The 20,630-nt window shown below is 52.2% G+C and overlaps 4 protein-coding genes across 4 annotated transcripts; 1 reads left to right on the forward strand and 3 right to left on the reverse strand.

Annotated features, from left to right (window-relative positions):
• Positions 1-765: 765 nt before the first annotated feature.
• Positions 766-4,376, forward strand: BJY04DRAFT_224688 (putative DNA damage repair protein Mus42; the record flags this gene model as incomplete). Its single annotated transcript, XM_073718040.1, has 2 exons — positions 766-820; positions 877-4,376. The coding sequence occupies 2 exons, from the start codon at positions 766-768 to the stop codon at positions 4,374-4,376; spliced, it is 3,555 nt and encodes a 1,184-aa protein (XP_073564595.1).
• A 179-nt stretch (positions 4,377-4,555) lies between these two features.
• On the reverse strand, positions 4,556-10,580 carry BJY04DRAFT_211812 (putative NRPS-like enzyme; the record flags this gene model as incomplete). The annotated part of the gene is made up of 7 exons (XM_073714454.1): positions 4,556-5,701; positions 5,752-6,751; positions 6,815-7,808; positions 8,217-8,667; positions 8,716-9,118; positions 9,167-9,601; positions 9,655-10,580. The coding sequence occupies 7 exons, from the start codon at positions 10,578-10,580 to the stop codon at positions 4,556-4,558; spliced, it is 5,355 nt and encodes a 1,784-aa protein (XP_073564596.1).
• A 688-nt stretch (positions 10,581-11,268) lies between these two features.
• On the reverse strand, positions 11,269-12,438 carry BJY04DRAFT_174641 (Zn(II)2Cys6 transcription factor domain-containing protein). Its single transcript, XM_073709298.1, has 2 exons — positions 12,076-12,438; positions 11,269-11,922 (listed from the first exon to the last, which is right to left on the reverse strand). The coding sequence occupies exons 1-2, from the start codon at positions 12,220-12,222 to the stop codon at positions 11,452-11,454; spliced, it is 618 nt and encodes a 205-aa protein (XP_073564597.1). The 5' UTR covers positions 12,223-12,438; the 3' UTR covers positions 11,269-11,451.
• Positions 12,439-17,697: 5,259 nt separating this feature from the next.
• On the reverse strand, positions 17,698-20,552 carry BJY04DRAFT_203202 (putative sister chromatid separation protein (Src1)). Its single transcript, XM_073713325.1, has 2 exons — positions 18,690-20,552; positions 17,698-18,561 (listed from the first exon to the last, which is right to left on the reverse strand). Exons 1-2 carry the CDS (start codon positions 20,201-20,203, stop codon positions 17,940-17,942), a joined length of 2,136 nt encoding a protein of 711 aa, XP_073564598.1. The 5' UTR covers positions 20,204-20,552; the 3' UTR covers positions 17,698-17,939.
• Positions 20,553-20,630: the final 78 nt, after the last annotated feature.

Here is a 20,630-nt window from a genome sequence, read left to right on the forward strand (position 1 = left end):
CAGTGGTGCAAAACGGGGCCAGTCCTCCGGCACAATGAATGCAACCTTCGCTCTCCGGTAGTAAATTGCAATCAACCTTGAGTGTGAAACCAGACCAGAAAGGAGTTCTAGACGTCAATTGTAGAAAAAGCATATCCCGACTGGATACTCGGAGAGCAGGAGCAAGTGCGCACTGCAGCCAGCAGTGAAAAGCCGCATTCGGTATGCCGACAAAGGAATCTATACATGGATCTCGGGCAAAGAAGAGAAGCTGTAGAGGAAGAAGTCAGGACTAGGACTAGATAAATAATGATAGAAGAGATTTGGTGGATAAAGTAGCTGGCGTGCAGTAGAAAGTAAAAAGACAACAAAAAGGGAAAAAAAAATTAATTCAAGCCAGAGTAAAAAGACATTCGACACCTGTGAGATTCGAACTCACGCTCCCGAGGGAAATGCCTAAGCTTGTAGGTCTTTACATAGCAGGGCATCTGTAGTTTATTATTAGAAACGTTTGTTAAGGAACTGAACAGGTTGGGACGACATACCGCGTTAACCACTCCGCCAAAGTGCCGGTTATTAATGCCACAAGCCAAATTTATAATATATCCAATTAGCTTTCGTGAGCCACGCAGATGCAGCGCTCGGCGCTGCTCTCCGCCTCCACGGGACTTCTCGCCGACGAGGATGATGTTCAGCACGTCTCTCTCCAAACCCCATCCACCGGAGTCTCGGTTGCCTCGCTGTGCTCGGCTCACTGAAACATGAAGTAGCTCTGCCTGGCCCCCCATGGGCTCCCGCTTAGACGCGACCTCCAGCGCAGTGCGCAAACGGATACAAGACCGTATGTTCGCCACCAATACTCGAGTTGCCCACTCACTGACGGCCTTTCGTTTTCAGACAGCTTCAACAATGAAGAAGGCGAAGAATACGGCCCTTCGGCCTTTGGCGGTCATGGCGATTACATGCGCCGCAAAAAAGCGAAGCTCCAGAACCTCGACAATGACCTCCGAACCTCCGCCGCTCGAGATAATTGCCCCCCGATATTCAGATCGGTTGTTGCATGCGTGAACGGATACACACAGCCGTCACTAAGTGACCTTCACAAGCTTATCGTACGCCATGGAGGTGGATTCTTGCAATACCTTGACGGAAAGACCTCGGCCACCCATATTATCGCGAGCTCGCTCACACCGAAGAAGCGGGAGGAGTTTCGACGGTATCGTGTTGTCAAGCCGGCGTGGGTCGTTGATAGTGTCAACGCGGGGAGATTACTCCCGTGGGACTTGTATAAGGTTGTTGATGAGGGACGGTCTCAGAAGGTTCTCAACTTCGACAATGGGCTGATGGTTAGTCAAACTAATAGCCCGAGGCCGAGTTATCGCGACCAGAGCAAGGCGAGCTGGTATTCGTCTCGATTACAAGTGGATGACCCCTTCAAAGATGGCGCTGTGGGCCCTCTTGAGCCCTCGAGCACTAAATTATCGAACGGCACCTCGCAGTCGGACTATGGCGATTTTCCCAGCTTCACATCACTTGACGTACCGGCTCAGGATACCACCCGAAGGCAGTCTCTGGTGCCTGATGAGGTGAAAGAGGTCGAATCACTGCCAACTACACCCACCCCATTCACTCCTACTAAGTTAGACCGGACAACTCCAATCGACACGATATCGCCTCCAAATAGCGACTCGAAACGGCTACCTACTACCCCCAGTTCATTCCAACTGCCCCGTACGCCCACAAAGAATGGGGTATCCTCTCCTCAAAATGTCCCTACCCCTCCGAAGCCAGAAATGACCTCGGAGGAATACAACGCCCAGCTCCTGGCAGATCCGCGCATGAGAACCTCTAGCGTAGTCAACCCAGAGTTTCTACAACAATACTACCGGGAATCCCGCCTCCACCACCTTTCAACCTGGAAAGCTGAACTCAAGGCACAGCTTCAATCTTCAGTGCAAGAAAAAACTCGCTCCCAAGCTGCAAGAAGAAGACTTGTTCCCGGCGCCAGGCGCTATATTATACACGTTGATTTCGACTGCTTCTTCGCTGCAGTTTCCACTCTGAAGCATCCAGAGCTTGAAGGGAAGCCTGTTGCTATCGCACATGGAACAGGCACAGGGTCTGAAATCGCAAGCTGCAATTACGCTGCTCGTTCTTTCGGAGTGAAGAACGGGATGTGGATGAAAGGCGCGTTGCAGGCGTGTCCTGATCTCCGTGTTTTGCCATACGACTTCCCGGCCTACGAGGAGGCGAGTCGGAAATTCTATCGTGCTATTCTCGCGATAGACGGCTTGGTTCAAAGTGTGAGCATCGACGAAGCTCTCGTGGATGTAACAAGCTTGTGTCTCGAGGCTGGCGGATCGGATGGCAAAGGTGTGTCGGAAGGGTCCATCTACAGGGAACAGGCGAAAGCCGACGAAATCGCAGAGTCACTACGAGCTTCAGTCAAAAGCGAAACCGGCTGCGCCGTCTCCGTCGGGATAGGAGGGAACATCTTACAGGCAAAAGTCGCCCTCCGGGAAGCCAAACCTGCGGGTCAATTCCAGCTGAAGCCTGAGGCGGTTCTCGATTTCATAGGCGAGCTCCCGGTGCAGAACCTCCCGGGTGTGGGCTACAGCATGAGTACGAAGCTAGAAGAACTAGGCGTGAAAATCGTCAAGGATATCAGAGATCTGTCCCGGGAGAAACTCTCTTCTAGCCTAGGTCCTAAGACGGGTGTTAAACTGTGGGATTATGCGCGTGGAATCGATCGTACAGAGGTCGGGAATGAGGTAGTCCGTAAGTCGGTCTCTGCTGAAGTGAACTGGGGCATTCGATTCGTCACACAGGATCAAGCAGAAGACTTTATGCGATCTCTATGCGAGGAGTTGCACCGTAGGCTGGTCGAAAACCTGGTTAGAGGCAAGCAACTCACTTTGAAAGTCATGCGACGGCGTCTCGACGCTCCACTTGAGCCGGTAAAGCATCTTGGGCATGGGAAATGCGATGTCTTCAACAAGAGTGTCGTTCTCGGGATTGCTACGAATGCGTCAGACGTACTAGGGAAAGAGGCTGTTGCCATGCTACGCAGCCTTGGGATATCCCCTGGTGATTTGAGAGGACTGGGAGTTCAAATGACCAGACTCGAGCCTCTCAAGTCCACTGCCGACAAACCAGACGGCAGTCAGAAGCAGCTTGCCTTTAAAGCATCCCCTGCTCGTAAGAGTACGCAACCTCGCGATGACCCAGACTTACTAGATAGTCCACGCAAAGCCGGAGCGGATTCCATCGTCCGTGGCGCGGTGTCGAGCGACAGCACTCAAAGGCCTCTCAATATCTCCGGAACCCAGTTCATCATGCCCTCTCAACCAGATCCGGCTGTCGTCGCCGAGCTTCCACCAGACATTCGATCTAAACTCATCACTCAAGGCAAAGCACGAAATGACACCCGTACCGGCTCCCCCTTTGCCCCGGGCCCTCGCCCACAACCCAGCACATCAACCCTCCCACCACCATCCCAACTAGACCCGGAGACCCTAGCCGCTTTACCAGAAGACGTCCTCGCCGAAGTCCTAGGCTACTACGACCAGCAACCTGTTCCCACCAATACCCACCTAACAACCGCCTCATCCTCATCCTCCACAATCCCACAACCACCAGCACCAGCACCCCGACCCTCCACATCCACATCAACCTCAACCCTCAAAGTCCGCAAACCCACAACCCCCCAAAAGAAACGCCGCGGCCGCCCACCCCTCAAACCCCCACCCCCCTCCTCCCTAACCCAATCCAAATTCGCCTTCCCGCGCCTTGCAACAATCCGTAACCCCCACACCCCCGCAAACCCCAACCCCAGCCCCAACACAGACCCAGAACCAGCAACAGACCTCGACCCGGACACAACCTCTTTCCTCGCCGCCCTGCCCCCCGACATCCGGGCCGAAGTCCTCGAAGACCAGAAACGTGCTCGTGCCCTACACAGACCCACAACGCGGCACATCCACTCGAATGCGAATGAGCGCAAACTTGCCCTCCCGGCTTTGCCCGCTAGGCCGGTTTTCACGAGTAAGAGGTTGTCTGACTTTGGCGACTTGCGGGATGAAGCGAGTGCGTGGCACGAGGCGTTTGCGGACGAGGGGCCGTTTCGGGAGGATGTGGAGGCGTTGGCGGTGTATTTGAGGCGGGTTGTGGTTGAAGAGAGGGATGTGGAGAAGGCGGTTGGTGTGATTAGGTGGATTGGATGGCTTGTTGAGGATGGGAAGGGGGTAGGAGAGAAGGAGGAGGTGCTTGAGAGTGTAGAGGGTAGAGTTGAGGGGTCGCAGGGGGCGATTTCGTGGGATGAGGCGTTGGGGATTTTGAAGGGTGGTGTTGAGGAGGGGTTGGAGGAGAGGGGGATGCCGGGGGTTGATTTTGACTGATCTTCGACCTCACCTGGTCTGCGCTCCTTCCTTGTTAGCTATGCCATGATTACCATGATACGTACCAGTATGATAAAGCTTTGATAAGTTCAATCGTCATATTCTTGCAAAACATATATATCCCAATCTGGGACAAAATCATATACACACGCTAGACATATCACTCAACTTTCAATAACTTAGACCTTCCAGCCTACCTCTCCTAGAAAATACCCCATCATCCTCGCTACAACCTCTCCATCCACCCCCTTCACCCCCTCAAAGGTCTCCGAAGCCCCCCTCGTCCTCTCAACATCCCACTGCACAACCCTTTTCGGCTTATCATCCTCATACTTCCCCGCAAAGAAATCAACCAACTTGACCGGCGGATTCGACACAGGATCCGGATTCGACTCGCGCAGCTTCTTAACCCAGGCACTCGGCGCCAACTCCTCAAACGTCAACTTGGAAGCACGCAGCAGCGGAAGAAGATCCTCCGTCCAGTGGAACGGATGCGGCGAGAGGATATTAAAGACTGCCTGCTCCGACTCTTCTCCCGCCGCTTTCGACTCTGAAGTCGATGACTGAGAAGACAGCGAGACATCAACAACAACCCCAGCAACCTCATCAACAGGGACCCAGCGATGCCACTCGTCCAGCCTCGGCAGCGCCCCAATTGTCTTCGCAGACTGGATCATGAGCGGGATCGCCTCGGTCGTATTCCAGATTCCGTGCTCGGAGTCTCCGATTACTTGTCCGATTCGAAGAACACGGGCCCTCAGGCCTGTTTGCTTGGCTGCTTTGACGCAGAGGTGCTCGGCGACGAGCTTCGACTGCGCGTAGCCCATGCCCTGTGCGTATTCGAGCTTCTCTGGTAGTTTCTCGGGGATAGGCGAGATGGACTCTGGTGTGCGCACGACGGCGCTGATGGAAGAGCAGAAGTTTAGGGTTGCGGGTGCTGGTCGTTGCGCCTTTAATGCTAGATTCGCGAGATGTTTGATGCCGGCTATGTTGTCGCGCTCGAAGCTGGAGAGGTGGAGGTTGAAGTTCACCGACCAGGCGCAGTGGATTATGTCTGTTAGTTCGGAGGTTAGTGTGTTGTATGTCGTAGACGACAAGCCGAGAAGGGGATCTGAGAGATCGGAGGGGAGGGCAATGAGTTTGTTCTTTGCGCTGCTCGAGAGTTTCTCGTAGACGCGGCGGGTGCGCAGGGAGGAGAGGAGGCGGCCGTAGGCGTCAATGGGGGAGGAGGCACGGACGAAGCAGTAGATTTTTTGGACGGAGGGGAAAGCGAGGAGCTTGGAGACGACGTGGGCGCCTAGGGAGCCGGTGCTGCCGGTTACGACCTGCTTGCGTTAGCATGAAGTGCGGTGGTGGGTGGATGAGGGATCCTTACTATGTATCTCCCGCTCAGCCCGTTCGGTGAAGAAACGTGCTGTTCAAAGTCACTGTATTTCGAGATCAAAGCTTCCATTTGGTCTTCAATTGAGACAGAAGCTTCGATTGTCCCTGAGCTGAGGGAGTAGAGGTATCGAGCTAGAGAGCTGATCGAGGGATGCTCGAAAGCCACATTTAGCCCTAACTTATTGCGCTTCGTGTCGATTGTCTTGACAAGCACAGACCGGAGCTGCGTCGCCTGCAAGGAATCCATTCCAAGCGTGAAGAAATCCGCATCATCTGTAAACTCTCTAGGATCTTTGACGGGCACAATCTCAGTGAGTTCCTTCCTTAAGAAAGCCTTGAGCTCCTCCTCGGACAGCAGCAGTGTGCCTGTCATCGCATCATCAGCTTCATAAGCTGCCTCAATCAATTCGCTGAAGTCACGGTAGAACGCCTGTCGGATAACAGTGCCCTTGTCGGTACGTGCATATGGTGTGTCGGCAGGCAAAACTCGAACCATGTTCTTCGACAGCTGACCGTACGCCGGCAGTGACTCGTGAGCCTGTTCAACAGCCGGCCAAATGGCTTCGATCACTTGCTCATCAGTCAACGACGCCGCATCTGGCCCACGAACGACCGCCAACCCAATGCTCGCCTTGCCGACGCCGAAAACGACAGCGTCGGCTACAACGCTGAGTTGTCGGACACGGCCTTCCAAGTCAAGCGGGATCACTTTCTCACCGTTGACGAGGGTAATTGTGTCGTCGAGTCGTGAGTAGTATTTGTAAGCTTCCATATCAGGGTGCTTGGTGAATAGATCCTTGGTAGCGTAGGCACCATCTGGTCGGTTCGACAAGACCTTCGACGGCCAGCCATCCAGAACAACAGACTCATAGACACCGGGGAACCGCTCCTCCATACGCAAGAACTTCTTCACGGCATCAGAAGGCCGGAGCCAGTCCCACCGTTTATCTTCGCGAGGTCGCATGGAGGTCATCAGTTGACCGGTTTCGGTTCTGTTAGATTTAGCGTTAAGCCCTCATGATAAAAAAGCTGAAAATGCGAAATAGAGTACTCACGATCCATAGTGACTGATCAAGTAGACACCACTTTCAACCAGTAAATCTCCCAGCGAATCCGGACAAGAAGATCCCCCAAACATCACAGCTTTCAGATTCGCCAGCGCCGCAATCCCCTCCTTCGACTCAGCAAGCAGCTTCAGCGCATACGGAACCCCATAAAAGATCTCAAACGAGTGCGAGCGCATAATGTCAACCAAGTATTGGCTTGTGAGCGGCAGTCCCGGGTTATACAAATGCAGCGACTTGCACGAGTAGATCGTCCGAAACAGGCAGCAAATACCATGATTATGATATAACGGCAAGGTGATAAACCCGCGCATATTCATATTCCCCGCGTAGTTCTTGATGGCTGCTCGCTGGGTCTGGAAGATAGGCTTGGGGAGTCCCGTTGAGCCGCTGGAGTGGATGATCCATGCCACATAGTTTGCTTCGACTTCCGGGTCCAGATGCGGGAGGAGGTTTGTGTCGACTGTGTAGTCTGAGATGGGATAGTCGTAGCTTTCTTCACCGGGGATATCGTGGATTTGGAGACCCGGCACTCGCTCTTGGACCTTTTGAGCTGTGTCTTTAAGAGAGCTGTGGACGAAGACATGCTGTGCGTTGGTTCTTTCCACCAGAGAGACATGAGCCTCGACTGAGATTCTGGTCGAGAGCAGTAAGCCGGAATGACCGAGCTTTGTCAATGCGAGGAGCAGAACAAGGTAGTTTAGGTCGGAAGGGCCTAGCAGCGCAATGACGGTTGGTGTCTTTGACGACGACAGTCGTGGGGGAACGATCTCGGCTAGGATGTTGGCAACACGGAAGGCGAAGAGGTCGAGTTGCTGAAGGGGGAACTCGGAGTATTCGATGCCAGTTCGAGGATAGTAGACAACCGGCTGAGCCGGGCCAAGAGAGGCGCGGTGGCGGACAAGCTGGTCGACTGTCAGAGCTTCCGCTTGCTCGGTGGGCACATCCTCCTTGTCATAGGGCAGCTTGCCGATGTGGGTTGGTGCTTGAGGGAGAAGTGTAGACAACATGGTGGTTGTGGTTGCATTTGCATTGGTAGTTTCCTACAGCGAGCACGGCATTTAAATAGTTCAATACTAACCCATCGATGAGATCGGCAAAGAATGCTGGTTATCCGGGGTCAAATCGGCTCGTCTGACTGCGGAGGTGGGTGCTCGGAAAAGTATCCGACATGGCAGGATCAACAGATCATTCAAGCTCAAAAGGGGAGTTTCTACGCAGATATACTCCAGGATACTTATAGGAGCGAGCTAGATAGCTTGTTGGATTCTAGGGTATTGGGTGCGGTAGTAAGTAGGCCATATCATCATACACTTAGAAAGAGAACTGAAAGGGATCATTAGGCAAGTTGGTAAAGGCCTGTGGTCAGTAAGTAAGAAGGTTCTCAAAAGACGTACGGAAAATCTCACCCATGTATCCAGTTGGGTCCACCACATGGAGCCTTCAAAATTGTCCAAAAGTCCAGCATCGCCCAACCCAATGGGCTCATCCGGAAAACTCGATGGTTGGAAACTGCTATCGTAGTTAACAGAAGATGAAAAGGGAACTGCATCGGTTGCCTCGGGTGGGTTCATTGGGCCTTGCTCGGAGATCGCGCCTCCTCTGGCAGCTACATCCTGGGTCTGTTCTGGAGGGTTCATAGGAGGACGCTCGGTGAACTGTGTTCCAAGTTGCTTGTGCACCTCTAGTCTGGTTTCCTCGAGAATGATACCGTAGCGGCGGCTAGGACAGTTTCTGCGCGTCGCTTCCGCCAGATATTGTTGACATTGCTCTGCAAGACTGAACAGTGACCGTACGCGGTTGCTTTCCAGTTCCACGGGTTCCAATGACGACGATATTCGGTGCTGCTGGATCGTGTAGATATAAACCACAACAATCGCGCAGAAACAGACGTGGTGCGTGAACCAGAAAGACTGGATAAGGGTTCCTTGCTTTGCTAGATTGTCCACTAACTTGATGACGTGCTCCGCAGCCTCAAGGCATTTGCTTATATGCGTGGTCACGGTGGGATGAGGGACTGCTGGCCGACGGCTGAGATCGGTGAAATCATTCAAAAGAAATGATCGAGTGGCGTGTATCATGGCATGACAATATGCTAGCTGCAGGACCTGGCTCTGTCTGCATAATGGCGGAATGAGACTCGTCGGACGAACACTATTGAATAGTGGTGGAGTTGTCTTCTTCCACTTCTCAAGGTCTGAAGTAATGCGCACAGCGGCTTCAAAAGGCGACTCTCGGAGTATGGGATTGACTGTATAGAATTGCCTCGAGATTTCGCCAAGTATCCGCCCAAGTCTGCATCGTTAGCATCGACATTGAAAATAATGCTTGAAATAGACGAACCTAAAATGCAAAACAGATGCGATCATCATAGAATCTGCCGTTCCCAGTCGCATGGCCGGGTCATCTTGTAGAATATCTTCATCATTCACCTCATCCGGAAGCTCTTGGTCGATGTCTTCATCATGTAATAACCGAGGCCGCCCGAATATAACGTTGAGATATTTGTCTAAAGTGTAAGCGCTCCATAAAATTCGCTTGCGGAGCTCTCTTTCCAAGTATGTGGTCCCCTTCTTGGACATCTTAGGGGCACACTTTCGGTGCAACCCAATCGCTGTGACCAACTGTACCGCAGTTCCGAATGTATACCAGCATTCATTGGCTCGCGAAGAAGAAAGCAGGTAAAGACACTGTCCCAGTCGTGCCTGGACGGTCTCAAGACGCGGTGGTCCGAATTCCATCGAAAGTACACGTCGCGATGCTGCATACCACCGTTCACTGCAGATATTAACCAGATGATGATGAAGGGTGGCTCGAACATGACTGCTTACCTTCCACTCCAGCTCTCTGCTTGATTCCCCTGTCTCTGTTCTTCATGCAAAGTGCCCATTGCGAAAATCATCAGGACTATTGCAGTTCGAGCGACCAACGGTCCGGTAGGTAGATTCGAAGACGAGATATTACGGTTATACACTTGCCGGAGCCATTCCTCAACGCTCCCTCGGTGAAGAAAACGATATGTGACCATTGCATGATCAAAGTAAATGCTCACCAACTCCATAGCTTTTTCAAAGGTGGGGAGAATGAAGCCGGCATCTGGATACTCCAAGTACGGCTTATCCCCAAACTCAAAGACCGATGTGTTCTTAGGCCATGATTCATGCTGCAACTCATCCGGAACAGCGCTCGTCTCGTCCTGATGCAGACGCCGCCAAACACGATTCAAGAAAGAGACGCCTGAAGCAGGCCCGAGATAGTTGCCTTCAAAATCAGTGGCCACGGGATCGGGGGAGTTGCGCCGCGACACCACCACAGAAGCCTGCGATGCTTGTGAGTGCGGAGTCCTCACAGCCCTAGATGTCTCCCTGGCAGGCGGCGATCGTTGGGAACCAGGGCTCTGGGAGATAGAATGCGACGCAGAACGGTTTCTCGAATACCGAGCAGCCACTGATGGGGGCGCAGGAAGTGGAGCGGGAGGTAGTCCTCGAGAGTAGGCAGCATTGTATTCGCATGCGAGCGACAACCTCGTACATCTTCCACAGGGCAGTGTCCCCGTACAGCGAGTCTTCTTCTCCTTGCAGCTATCGCAAGCTCTTGTGATCTTTTGGCGTTCGGCTTTACTTTTGTTGGTCACGGGGTCTGAAGACTTCCTTTTCCGTCCTGCGCGAGGTGCATCTTCTTGAGAAATCGCATCGTTGGTGTTCTCCGTCCTAGAAGAGAGTTGAAGGCCGGCATGCGCCACAAGGGTACTAGCCATTAGGTATTGCCCGCGCGTCCCCACGGCTAACTTCCGTTGTGACAGATCAAACAGGAAAACGGACTGGGGCGACAGGGCTAGAAGCATGCGAGAAAGGGAAGGAGAAGAATCCGACAGTCGAACGGATTTGAGTCATTTGCTAGTCTGGGGCCAACGAGTCTTGGACGTGCGGGGTTGGAGATTTGGAGACTATCGGTCTCCACCGACCGGCCGGCAGAGAGAGGCAGAGAGGCACACGACTCGGCCCGATGCAGGCCCATCGAGCAGGATATATCAATCATGAACTCGGCAGGGCCACACCACGGTGACAGATGGCGGAAAAGGGCCTTCGGGCGTTTTCCGATGGATGGATGAGTGAACTAGACCATCGAATATAGAATAATAACACCTTTAACTCTACTTCGCTTGCAGCAAGCACAAGAGGACACTGAACTAGAGAACCTAGGACACGAGGGTTGATACCAGCAAAGACAACAGCATAACGTAGAAACTGATCGTATAACATGCAAGGCTGTAAATGGAGTTGATGCAAAGATACTCTGACTCAGATGCTCTGCCCTAAAACGTAGTGCAACATCTAGAGTGGAAATGTTCGGGTGTAGCTTCTCTTTCTTGGGGCAAAATACCAGGACTTGACCCTAGGTTATGTCCCAAGTGCCTGTTCCTGGGCCTATGGCATGGCTGCTGTGTTGGTTCCGAATTCTTGATAATGTCCATCGTCTTGACGGAGACTAGGCAGATCGCTGCCGGAGCCAGTAAGGGTGATAGAGAATCGCGGCCGAATTCTTCGACCTTTATCGCGAGGAGCTAGGAGAGCTTCATGGTCAAGCGATAGAGTTTGAGATCAGACGACAATAAGGGTGACTCGCGCCTAATGCCGGGGTCCATATCTACCCGGCGTTCCATCTTCGTCGTCCACACCATCGACGCCATCCATATGAACGCCATCCACACCGTCCATACCGTCCATGAATTGTGGCTCGAAAGGATGACGGAGGTTCGACTGAGGGTACAAATGTGCAAACTGCGTACAGAACATATAGATTTCCCTGTTCGAGGAGTCTGCTCGAGCGAGTCCAATGAGATTGTGAACCTCTGAGATAGGGCAGTATCGTATGGCGGAGACGAGAAAGTGGGCAAATGTTGCCCAGTCCGTCAACGCGTGCTGGAGGTGGTCACGCTCTAGCCGGCACCTCTCGAGCTCTCTCTGAGTCTTCTTCAAATTTTCCTCCGTTTCCCGAGCGGCTACCTTTCGACGTTTGTCTGCCATCTCGTCGATTATACATTCCCTGTTATGGAACTTACACTCAGTACACGGGCCCCCAGGTTCTTCGGTAAAGCACTAGAGATAGGGTACAAATCATGTTAGTGATGATTCCGGAGTCTAGGGTAGGGTATGCCATGGGTGGCTCCCGGAGTAGGCCCAACACAACGCAGGAAGGAAGCGGTTCAAGTAATCCAAAAACGGTCCAATGGAGTAGAAAGTCTAGGTTACCTTTGTCCGGCGATGTTTACATTCACCACACGCAGTGGTGGCTCGCTTTGTCTTGTTTTCATCGGGCGAGCGACTTGCCGTTGGAGGCTCAGTTCCCGTCCTTGGGGCAATCAGTCGAAAATTATGCCTCGGTAGTTGGTCGGCCATAGTCACAATATGGTAGCAAACGAAGACGGTTGGGTATAAAACGGTATAGCAAAAGAGAGAGGAAAAAATGAATAGAAAGTCGAAAAAAAAAAGATTTGAAGGAAGAATCAACAACCTGGCGCTGATGTTCTAAACGGCATGCTCTCCTGGAGACGGTGCATTTAGCTGGAGACAGTCACGATTAGCATTTCCAGCCAGAACTGCCAAAGGTTAGAGATAAGTTGGCCAAGGACCAGATTGTGCAGAGTGCAATTGCGCGTGGGCACCACATACAGAGACGTTATGACAGCAATAATAATGATAATAATGGAGAGGTAACAGAGGGGCAGGCGAGAGTGGGTATGAGGGGTGATCCGTCACAGCGGCTGGCCAAACTTTTGTGTTGGAATGGGCGGAACAAGCTTGCGAGACGATCACGACCGATCAGGACAGCTCAGAAAACTGACAGCCAATCCGGCAAGATGGCTTCCTAGAAAGAGAGAAGCGAAGCAAGACAGCTTCAACGGGCGTCAAATGGCTCGGCCAGTCAGTGCCTCAGGGTCACGGGCTGTCTCAAGGACCAGGTACAGCTCAGTAAGCGGGCGGGCGGAGAGAGACGAAGGAACCTTGCAGGTCGCAGGCGATTCTTGGAGGCTCTGGCAGAGGAAGGTTGGAGCTTGCTGCTTAAGCCAAACACTCCTGGCTCTGTCGGGCTGTTCTGGCTCTGGGTGGGGGTCGCGCCTCCCACGATCAAACCTGAAGGGCCTTTGGGTGGGTTCTATCGACGAGATTGAGCGCTTGAGGAGCGTTGTCAGGACTCAGGCGCCGATGATGCCAACGCTCCGATCACCTTAGCAGGAAGATCAACGCTCAAGCCTCAAGCAAAGTTTTTCGAGGACAAAGGCTGTTCCAAAAATTCTGACGGCGATATATATGGACATTGGATCGAGCCGTTGCAAAGCAGCCTCTTTCAGTGGACAACGAGCCGTGCATACCACCCTTACCGACCATGGTTAACGATGCTCTCCCAGTCTTCAATCATCTTGCTTCCCTATCAAGTGTTCGCCTCTAATTGCTGCAATGCATGCTTTAGGCCATCGTCTAGACAACTCGAAATCTTGCCCGTGTTACCTGGTCGAAATTTTTCTTTTTCATGATGCCTTCGAATGTCTGGTATGTGGCCACACACGAGCTAATGCTTGCATCCCGAGCGAATGTCATACGGCGCCTTCCCCGGATATAGTACCCGGAAGACTTGATAGGCTCTGAGTCGTCTGGAGCCGGCGGGGACGTAGGCGCCAATTGCTCACCAAGAGCCCGCTTAGATGTGGTTGCCCAAGATCCTTCTGATGCCGGTCATTGTTATTTTCAGCTGTTTAAATCGATGATGCTTGCGGTGCGCCAGGAGGTACTAGTACGATGCCGGGTGAAAAACACGAGCGTTTTGAGAAGATGTTGGTGTTTTGTTTCATCGCCCAATTCGAGCCATCAGACTGACCGAGCTGGAAATACATGTGAAAAGGCATCGAAGCGTGAGATGGATATTGATGGCTCTGCCCCTTTTGCCCTCAGACTCCGGAGTGATCACTAGCAATCTCAAACAAGGTGGATTCGATTCGGTGCGTCTCTGTCGTCCTGAGGGGCTGGAGTGGAGTTGCGGTCTGCACTCATCAGTTACCACCTCAATCACGTGATGGTCCTCCTCATACAGTACAGTTGCGCGAGAGAGCTGAATAAAGGACAACGCGAATTATAACCAATTCCTGCTCTTTCTTGAATTGGACTACTAAACTACCTACATACCACTAGAGACTACAGGGTTGGTGACCGGATGGATGCCACATTGCCAATACTCATTCACCAACTAGCGCATACGTCTTATAGTTAGTGGGATCTTGGAGAGAGAATTACTGATACGAAAACATGCTGCATGAGACCTTGCGCGTAATTTCACTCCGCGCCGTTCCAACGCCTCCAGCACCCCTCATCAGTCATGTCAATCAGGTTGCATCACCTCATACTGTTCCCCGACAAGTACAACCCCCTGCCTTGCAGCTTTTTGCACGGAAGCCTTGGCCTCGTTGTCATGAATTCCTCGTCGCAAGCCATAAAACATTGGAGGTGGCTCTTCAGGGTGCTACAACAGGTAAGACAAGCGGATTGCACAGGGCGCTTCCCTCGCAGAACAAGTGAAATCGAGCAGGTTTAGCCGGCCACACGTCGCATGGGAGGAAATTAGCAGGATCAGTCATGAGTTAGGCCGAGGAAGGTAGTTAAACTGGAAAACTGCGGCGGTTGTCCCCGACAGCTACAGACCGCGCGTACGCCGTAAGGTCGAGAGAAGGGAAACCTGATGCTGTGCAATATGCCAGTGGGCAGGGTACTTTCACGAAACTCCCGGAAAAGGCACAGCCGGCAGTTCACCGATCATATCTCTGCGTACTTGAGGAATAATGGTCTGCACGAGAGAGCAGCAACGATGTTTCCTGTGTTCCACCCGAAGAGTTTCTCCACAGGACAATCCGCGAAGCCGGCACAGGCTCATGCAGTGATGCACGGAGATCCGTCTGGCGGAAATAGACGTTACAGGTACACCTGAATACATTGAATAACGAGTATGGAAAGGCGTGCTCTGGCGCAAGACAATATCGCACCGAGAGAAACTGGCCGCCGGTAGCATGTCTTGCATGACTGATCTCCCAGATTCCCAGTCCATGAATGGACCTTGACTCAGTGAGACCGTATGAACTCCCATGGAAGTATAGTACAGTGGACCCTCTGCTGATGGATTCATTAAGTAATAAGCTATGCTATACTTATCAGCCTCGAACGGAGCTGGTTCTGGCAAGCTTTGCTGCAATAACCGCGCGGTATCCGATTTACACCGCTATGAGCCGTGACAGCTTCGAGCGATGGCATCGACAATTGCTCACCCCCAGGCCGCAGTTCTGAGTAACTGTATTGCTTGAGCAGCACATTTGTGATACTGGTCAGCTAACCCACGTGTAGCCTCTAACGCCTGGGTCACGCAGAGTTATTTGTTATCTCTCAGTAAAGGGAGTAGTCGGCGGAGAGTTGCTTAGCACGTCGCGAAAGACCTACCGTTCCGTGCTGTTGGAGCCAATCCCAGAGCATGCAGCCGGCTTATTCCTGTGATCAGAGGGATCTTGGACACGGGGAGCCCAAGGATATTTATAGGAGAAGGCATGACGAGTTGACATCCCCAACTTACTATTACATGGGCTTGAGAGCTGCTTGAAAAGAGGTGATCGGTGATGGAACGTCTTGGAGTATAGCGTTCGACAATCCTCAAGACACTTATAACTACGAGGTCTGATGTCTAGTCGGCAACAATCATTACAGCTCACGGGTGTCCCCAACTGTTGACCTCGTCGTGTTCCACATGATAAAGGACTTTGATATTCTGCATAACAGTGCCAGCTCATCGGATCTTACGGCCGTCTAAACCGTGCTGCCAAGAATCAGTAAAGCATCCCAATGACATCGACAAAGTACCTTTTCGGAAAATGCCTTTCTGCACGAGAAGCCACCCCAAGACTAGGGAACCCTGTGCGTTCCTGTGCCCTTCCAAGTTCTAACTCCCAAGACCGAATACGTCAGTGCTAAGCCCATCCATATCCCGTCCCAGCGTCGAAACCCCTCATCATATTCCTCCCACAGCAAAGCGTACCCACATATCTACATGCCATTCGCTCAACCAGACACATCTCATGCAGACGCAATCCCTCATCGAAGTGGACCCCAAGCGCAGAAACATGGACAGGATCTAGACATCCGGTGCTCATGATTGGCTGACTGCAGTGGCAAGGGCTAGAAGAAGTGGATGGCCGCCGGAAGTACTATATCAGGTTAAGTCTGAACTCTGCAAGCTGCCAACGCCCATACAGCATTCTCCCAGCACCCCATCAGCAGAATCAACAAGGCCAATCTCGGTCGAGTCAGGCGTTGCCGCGTTGGTTTTTTTTTTTTGGCCTCGACGTGAAGAAGACGAGGGGGGATCTTGTGCCTTTTTGAGGGATATGTCCTGGGCGATTAGCCATGCCCTACCATACCATGCCGGATCTGCCGCGCCGGTGTGATCGATGGTCGATTGTGGGTGGGAATTTGCCTTATACGGAGGCGCCGATATTGCTGCACTGCTGCAGTCACAGTGGGTGGGTTGCCTCTGTTGACCCCGAGGGTAGCCGTTGACCACTACATGTGCATATACATGAATAAATGTGCACACCATAGTCATTTAGATTCTGAAGCAGAACTGCCAGTAGCAGCCTCATCTTGCCTGCTATTTGTTCTCTTCGTCGGAATGGGTTTAACTAAACATGCCACCCAGGGGCCTCTTCAATTCAACCCTACCTTTGTTATCAATACTAAAACGAACACGATGACTATATCTCTACGTTCGGTAACAACATTTCAATCACACTACCCAGGTAGATACAAAGAGTATAAGCAAGTACTTACTTCTCGAACTGTAGAGATAAATGCAATGTTCTAGAGTGAAACCCAAAGACCTTTCCTATCTTGGTCTTGATAAGCCACGCCCCTTTTCTGTCTTGCTGTTCAAACGAGCCATCATAGGTACCTCTTGACGTAGATCTTATGACGATCCTTACCTAGGTATGCATTCTCCAGATCGCAATTGCTCTTGTTGTTGTCTGTTGTTGCAACAAGCCAAAGGCAGAGACGCAGCTTCCTCCAACTACCTGGAGCCACAGCTCATGCCGCGAAAGAAGGGATGGGGATACGCATCAACTATGCAGACACATTCAGCTCCGAAATGTCCTTTCGCTCGCTGCATAATAGTCTGAAGAGAGACAGTAGTTCCCAACTTCCCCGTCCCCGTCCCCGTCCCCATCCGATCCCCATCCAGCCTGTCTGACACTGACAGTAGAACCCCCCACGCCGCTCCTCGCCCTCGGAAATGCACAGCCCCGACGGGGTAGAGGGTCCGGACGTATCCCCTGCATATCCTATTCATTAGTAGTATCACACCAAGAAGCGGTGATACACTAAGAAACGCTAGTCAACGCACCCCCTGACAAGCCGAAGTGAGTTAATAAACAACACGGATGTAAAATCCGAGGCTTCTGATACGCTGAGTAGCCGCAGGCTGCCGGAAAAGAAATTGCAGGTGGGTCTGGAATGTTAATGCCAATGCAAGACTGGAGGGGGTTACGTACCTTATTGACGGTTGAGCGACTTGAGCTCGACCGACGACGGCAATCGAGGATCTGCCAGTGCCAACCACTGCATGTCTGCAGAACTTGACAAAGGCTAGGCCTAGGTCTTTGTTTACCGGTGATCAATGAACGGTCTCGATCGGGATATGATCTAACTCATACAGAAAGGTCTCGAATGTGTCACTGGTACGTAGGGAAGTGAGAGATGAGAAATGGACTGGGGGTTGACAGGGACGGTAATATTGCTCTTGGGAGCTTTAGGATGCAAGATATATTACCGAGTCATACGTAACTAGCTTCCGTTTGAGGAGGTTGGGGTAATATTGGACATCTCTATTCCATTTCGGAATCCAAGGACAAAACTCATATACGGTCGAAGAGAATAATAGCAGGGCTCGGCCGAAGCGGCACAAACTCATTGGAAACTGGCAGAAACAAATCCAACTCCTACGAGCAAAAGGCGCAATGTCAAATGTTAAACCACGGTCGTAAATTCGTCAAATCAAAAGCTGACGATCTCGATCAGATCGATTAAGATCAGTAGATCGCCCTGCCCTCGTCCCATTTGCGGGCAACGTCTCTCTGACCTGACCCTGACGAAGCCTCGAGACGAAGCGGAGAGCGGTCCTCTGAGCTGGAGAGTGGTGAAAAGTGCGCTTTGTCGTTTTCTCTCGACTTGCCGCTTTCTTCAAGCTGCTTGTTGACACTGCTGATCCCTCCAACCCATTCCCAGACGCGTGCAACATCGCCACCGCGGCCTTCTCGGACTGCAGCTCGAATGTTAGCGTTACCTTCAACGACATTGCGGACACGTTTCCAGATCTCCTCACGCCGGTTGCCTCGCAGTTCTGATCGGAGTACGTCATCGCGCAGCTGTCCGATTGGGATGTAAGGTTCATGGGCTTGGCCGCGCGCATGCAAAGCTGCCTGGGTTGCGAGGCGGTCTAGGGTTGTGGCCACCAACTCAGGCACACGAGCGAGATCAGAACGGCGGGCTAGTACTCGAGAGCGGCCGTAAGCTGCAGCAACGATGCATGAAATCAAAATTGAAAGAGGGAGTCGATACGCGAGGAGAGAGAGCCTGACGTAGCGGCGAAGGGCGCAAGTGAGGGGGAGGCGGGCGACGGAGGTGGATGTGAGGGTAAGGACAGACGATGATCTGTAATGGTGTTGTCGATTCTGTTAGTTCATGCATACACGTCAGAAAAATCGTCCTCAATGCCTGTCGATTGCGTTTTGGGTGGGCGCCAGCATATCCCTCAAGAATAATGAATCAAGACAACTTACGGGACTGTCTTAGCCACTACCTCCTCCTTTGCAATGATCTCGCCAAGTGCTCCTTTCCACAGGTCATCAAATTCCGTATCGCTCATTCCTTTACGGCGCTTCCTGCCCACTTCTTCCTTGAGGTCAGTCTCGGTAATGTCAGGACCTGCAGAAAGACTGTCGCTCTCAGAGACCTGGCCGCATTCCCATTGCGCCCTGCGATCCCGGAGTGCTTCTACTGCCTTATCAGCGACAGCCTTGACGCGGCGTGCCTTCTCGCTGTCTGGTTCACAGGTCGGAGCAAGGGGAACGAGGCCCCCAAGAGACAAAGGATGAGGGGTCAGGATGAAGTCGTGTTCACATCGAGCCTCGAAGTTCGGGTAGCAGAACGCATGCGCCGGGCACGGCTCACATTGGGGTTCGATCACACTGGCCCATTCCGGTACCTTCGTCTCGGCCAACGACCATGTAGGCTTTCCGATTCCACAATAACCTATCTCGACCTTTTCCTTTCGCCACCAGGCACCAAAACTTGTGAACAACGAAATAATGATTAACCAAGGAATGGACCTGGTGACTGGCCCCGGCTTTGACTGTCGTTTGCGCGGTTTCGGGGGGTACATCAGGTCTGCTTGCGCTCTTTCCAATGCCAACTGTTCGTCCGGTGTAAATTCTTCGCCAACATCGCTATCCGTATCGTCTTGCTCATAAGAGGTATACTCAAGTTCCTTTCTGGCAGAGCCGATCAGGGACTGAGTTGCATCAAAATCATCCTCGTGCTTTATATACGTCGGTGTTTCAGACTTGCGTGGCCTTGAGTCCTTGTTGGGAGACTTTGCGATCGAGTGTCGTACGTTGCTGTTCCTTTTGCGTTCTGAGCTTATACCTCCAGACTTCCTCAACTCGAAGGCAGCCGGAGAGCTTCCACTCTGGAATGGGTTGTCATCCGTGAAAATACTCTCATCCCGAGGCTCCGTTTTTACTGGCGAGACTAGAGGCTCCTGCTGAGCAGTAGGGGTTATATCCCTTCGGCGAGATTTACCAACCGTAGATGCGCGGGGTGTACGAGCAGTAGAAGCCACGGGAGTCGCAGGGTATTCATCGATTGGTTCGGCCTCGGGCTTCTGAGATCGCCTCTGCGACCTAGTGCCGGTGCGTTTTGAAGATGGGGTCGCGGTGGCGCTGACTTCAGTATCGGCTGTTGATGCGCGCGTGCTCACTCTTGATCGACCACGTCGCCCAGTAGTTGAAGGCGTTGGTGCGGGGCGCTCTTGTTCGTATTCGTACTCACTAGCCACTAAGGCTTCGCGACTCGGCATATTTGTGATTCCTTCACTGGTCCTTCTCACTCGATCACGCTCGCGGAGCAGCTTTCTCGCTTGTGGCAGAACTTCCTCTTCCAGGATCCGGATAAGCTGGGCCTTCTTAGCGGATGCAGGATAGGGGACATCGTGGTTGACAAGGATTGATCGGAGGCGAGGTATTGTGAGGGAGTTGAGGTCAAAGTCCGGAGACAAATAGTCAAACTCGTCCATGATTGATGACACGATCACCTCACGGAGAGGTCAAAAACCTGAATGTAAATTCAAACAAGTCCGTGCGGGGAGCCTAGGGGCAGATGGGGGAGATGCACTGATTGCTAAGAGACTGCGTGCAGCAAAAATGTGTGCTTGAATAATTGTAAAATGAATAAACCAAAAATGGAGTGTTGAATGTTGTCAAAGGTGGAAGTCGCGTAGACTGGTATCCAGGGCAACAGGAGGGGCGGACGTAGCAAGTGAAGCCACCTCACTAGCAGCCAAAGACTGAGAAGAATGCTTAAGCTGACCTCGACAATCAACCCAAGTCTGCTTGAACCAAGTAGAGATTGTATATCGATGGTATACAGGCGTGGTGATGCAGGAAGATAATAGATAAGTCGTGATGATGAAAGCCAGTGAGGATCAACAAACAGCCTTCTAA

This window comes from Aspergillus karnatakaensis, assembly GCF_047715665.1.
Source record: "Aspergillus karnatakaensis strain CBS 102800 unplaced genomic scaffold BJY04scaffold_97, whole genome shotgun sequence".
Taxonomy (NCBI): domain Eukaryota; kingdom Fungi; phylum Ascomycota; class Eurotiomycetes; order Eurotiales; family Aspergillaceae; genus Aspergillus; species Aspergillus karnatakaensis.

Coding starts and splice junctions, on each gene's coding strand:
- BJY04DRAFT_174641 (XM_073709298.1), bottom strand. CDS start 12,222: ATGGCCGACCAACTACCGAGGCATAATTTTCGACTGATTGCCCCAAGG. Junction 11,923..12,075: donor GTAAACATCGCCGGACAAAG/GTAACCTAGACT, acceptor CCCTATCTCTAG/TGCTTTACCGAAGAACCTGG.
- BJY04DRAFT_203202 (XM_073713325.1), bottom strand. CDS start 20,203: ATGGACGAGTTTGACTATTTGTCTCCGGACTTTGACCTCAACTCCCTC. Junction 18,562..18,689: donor GTAGTGGCTAAGACAGTCCC/GTAAGTTGTCTT, acceptor ACACCATTACAG/ATCATCGTCTGTCCTTACCC.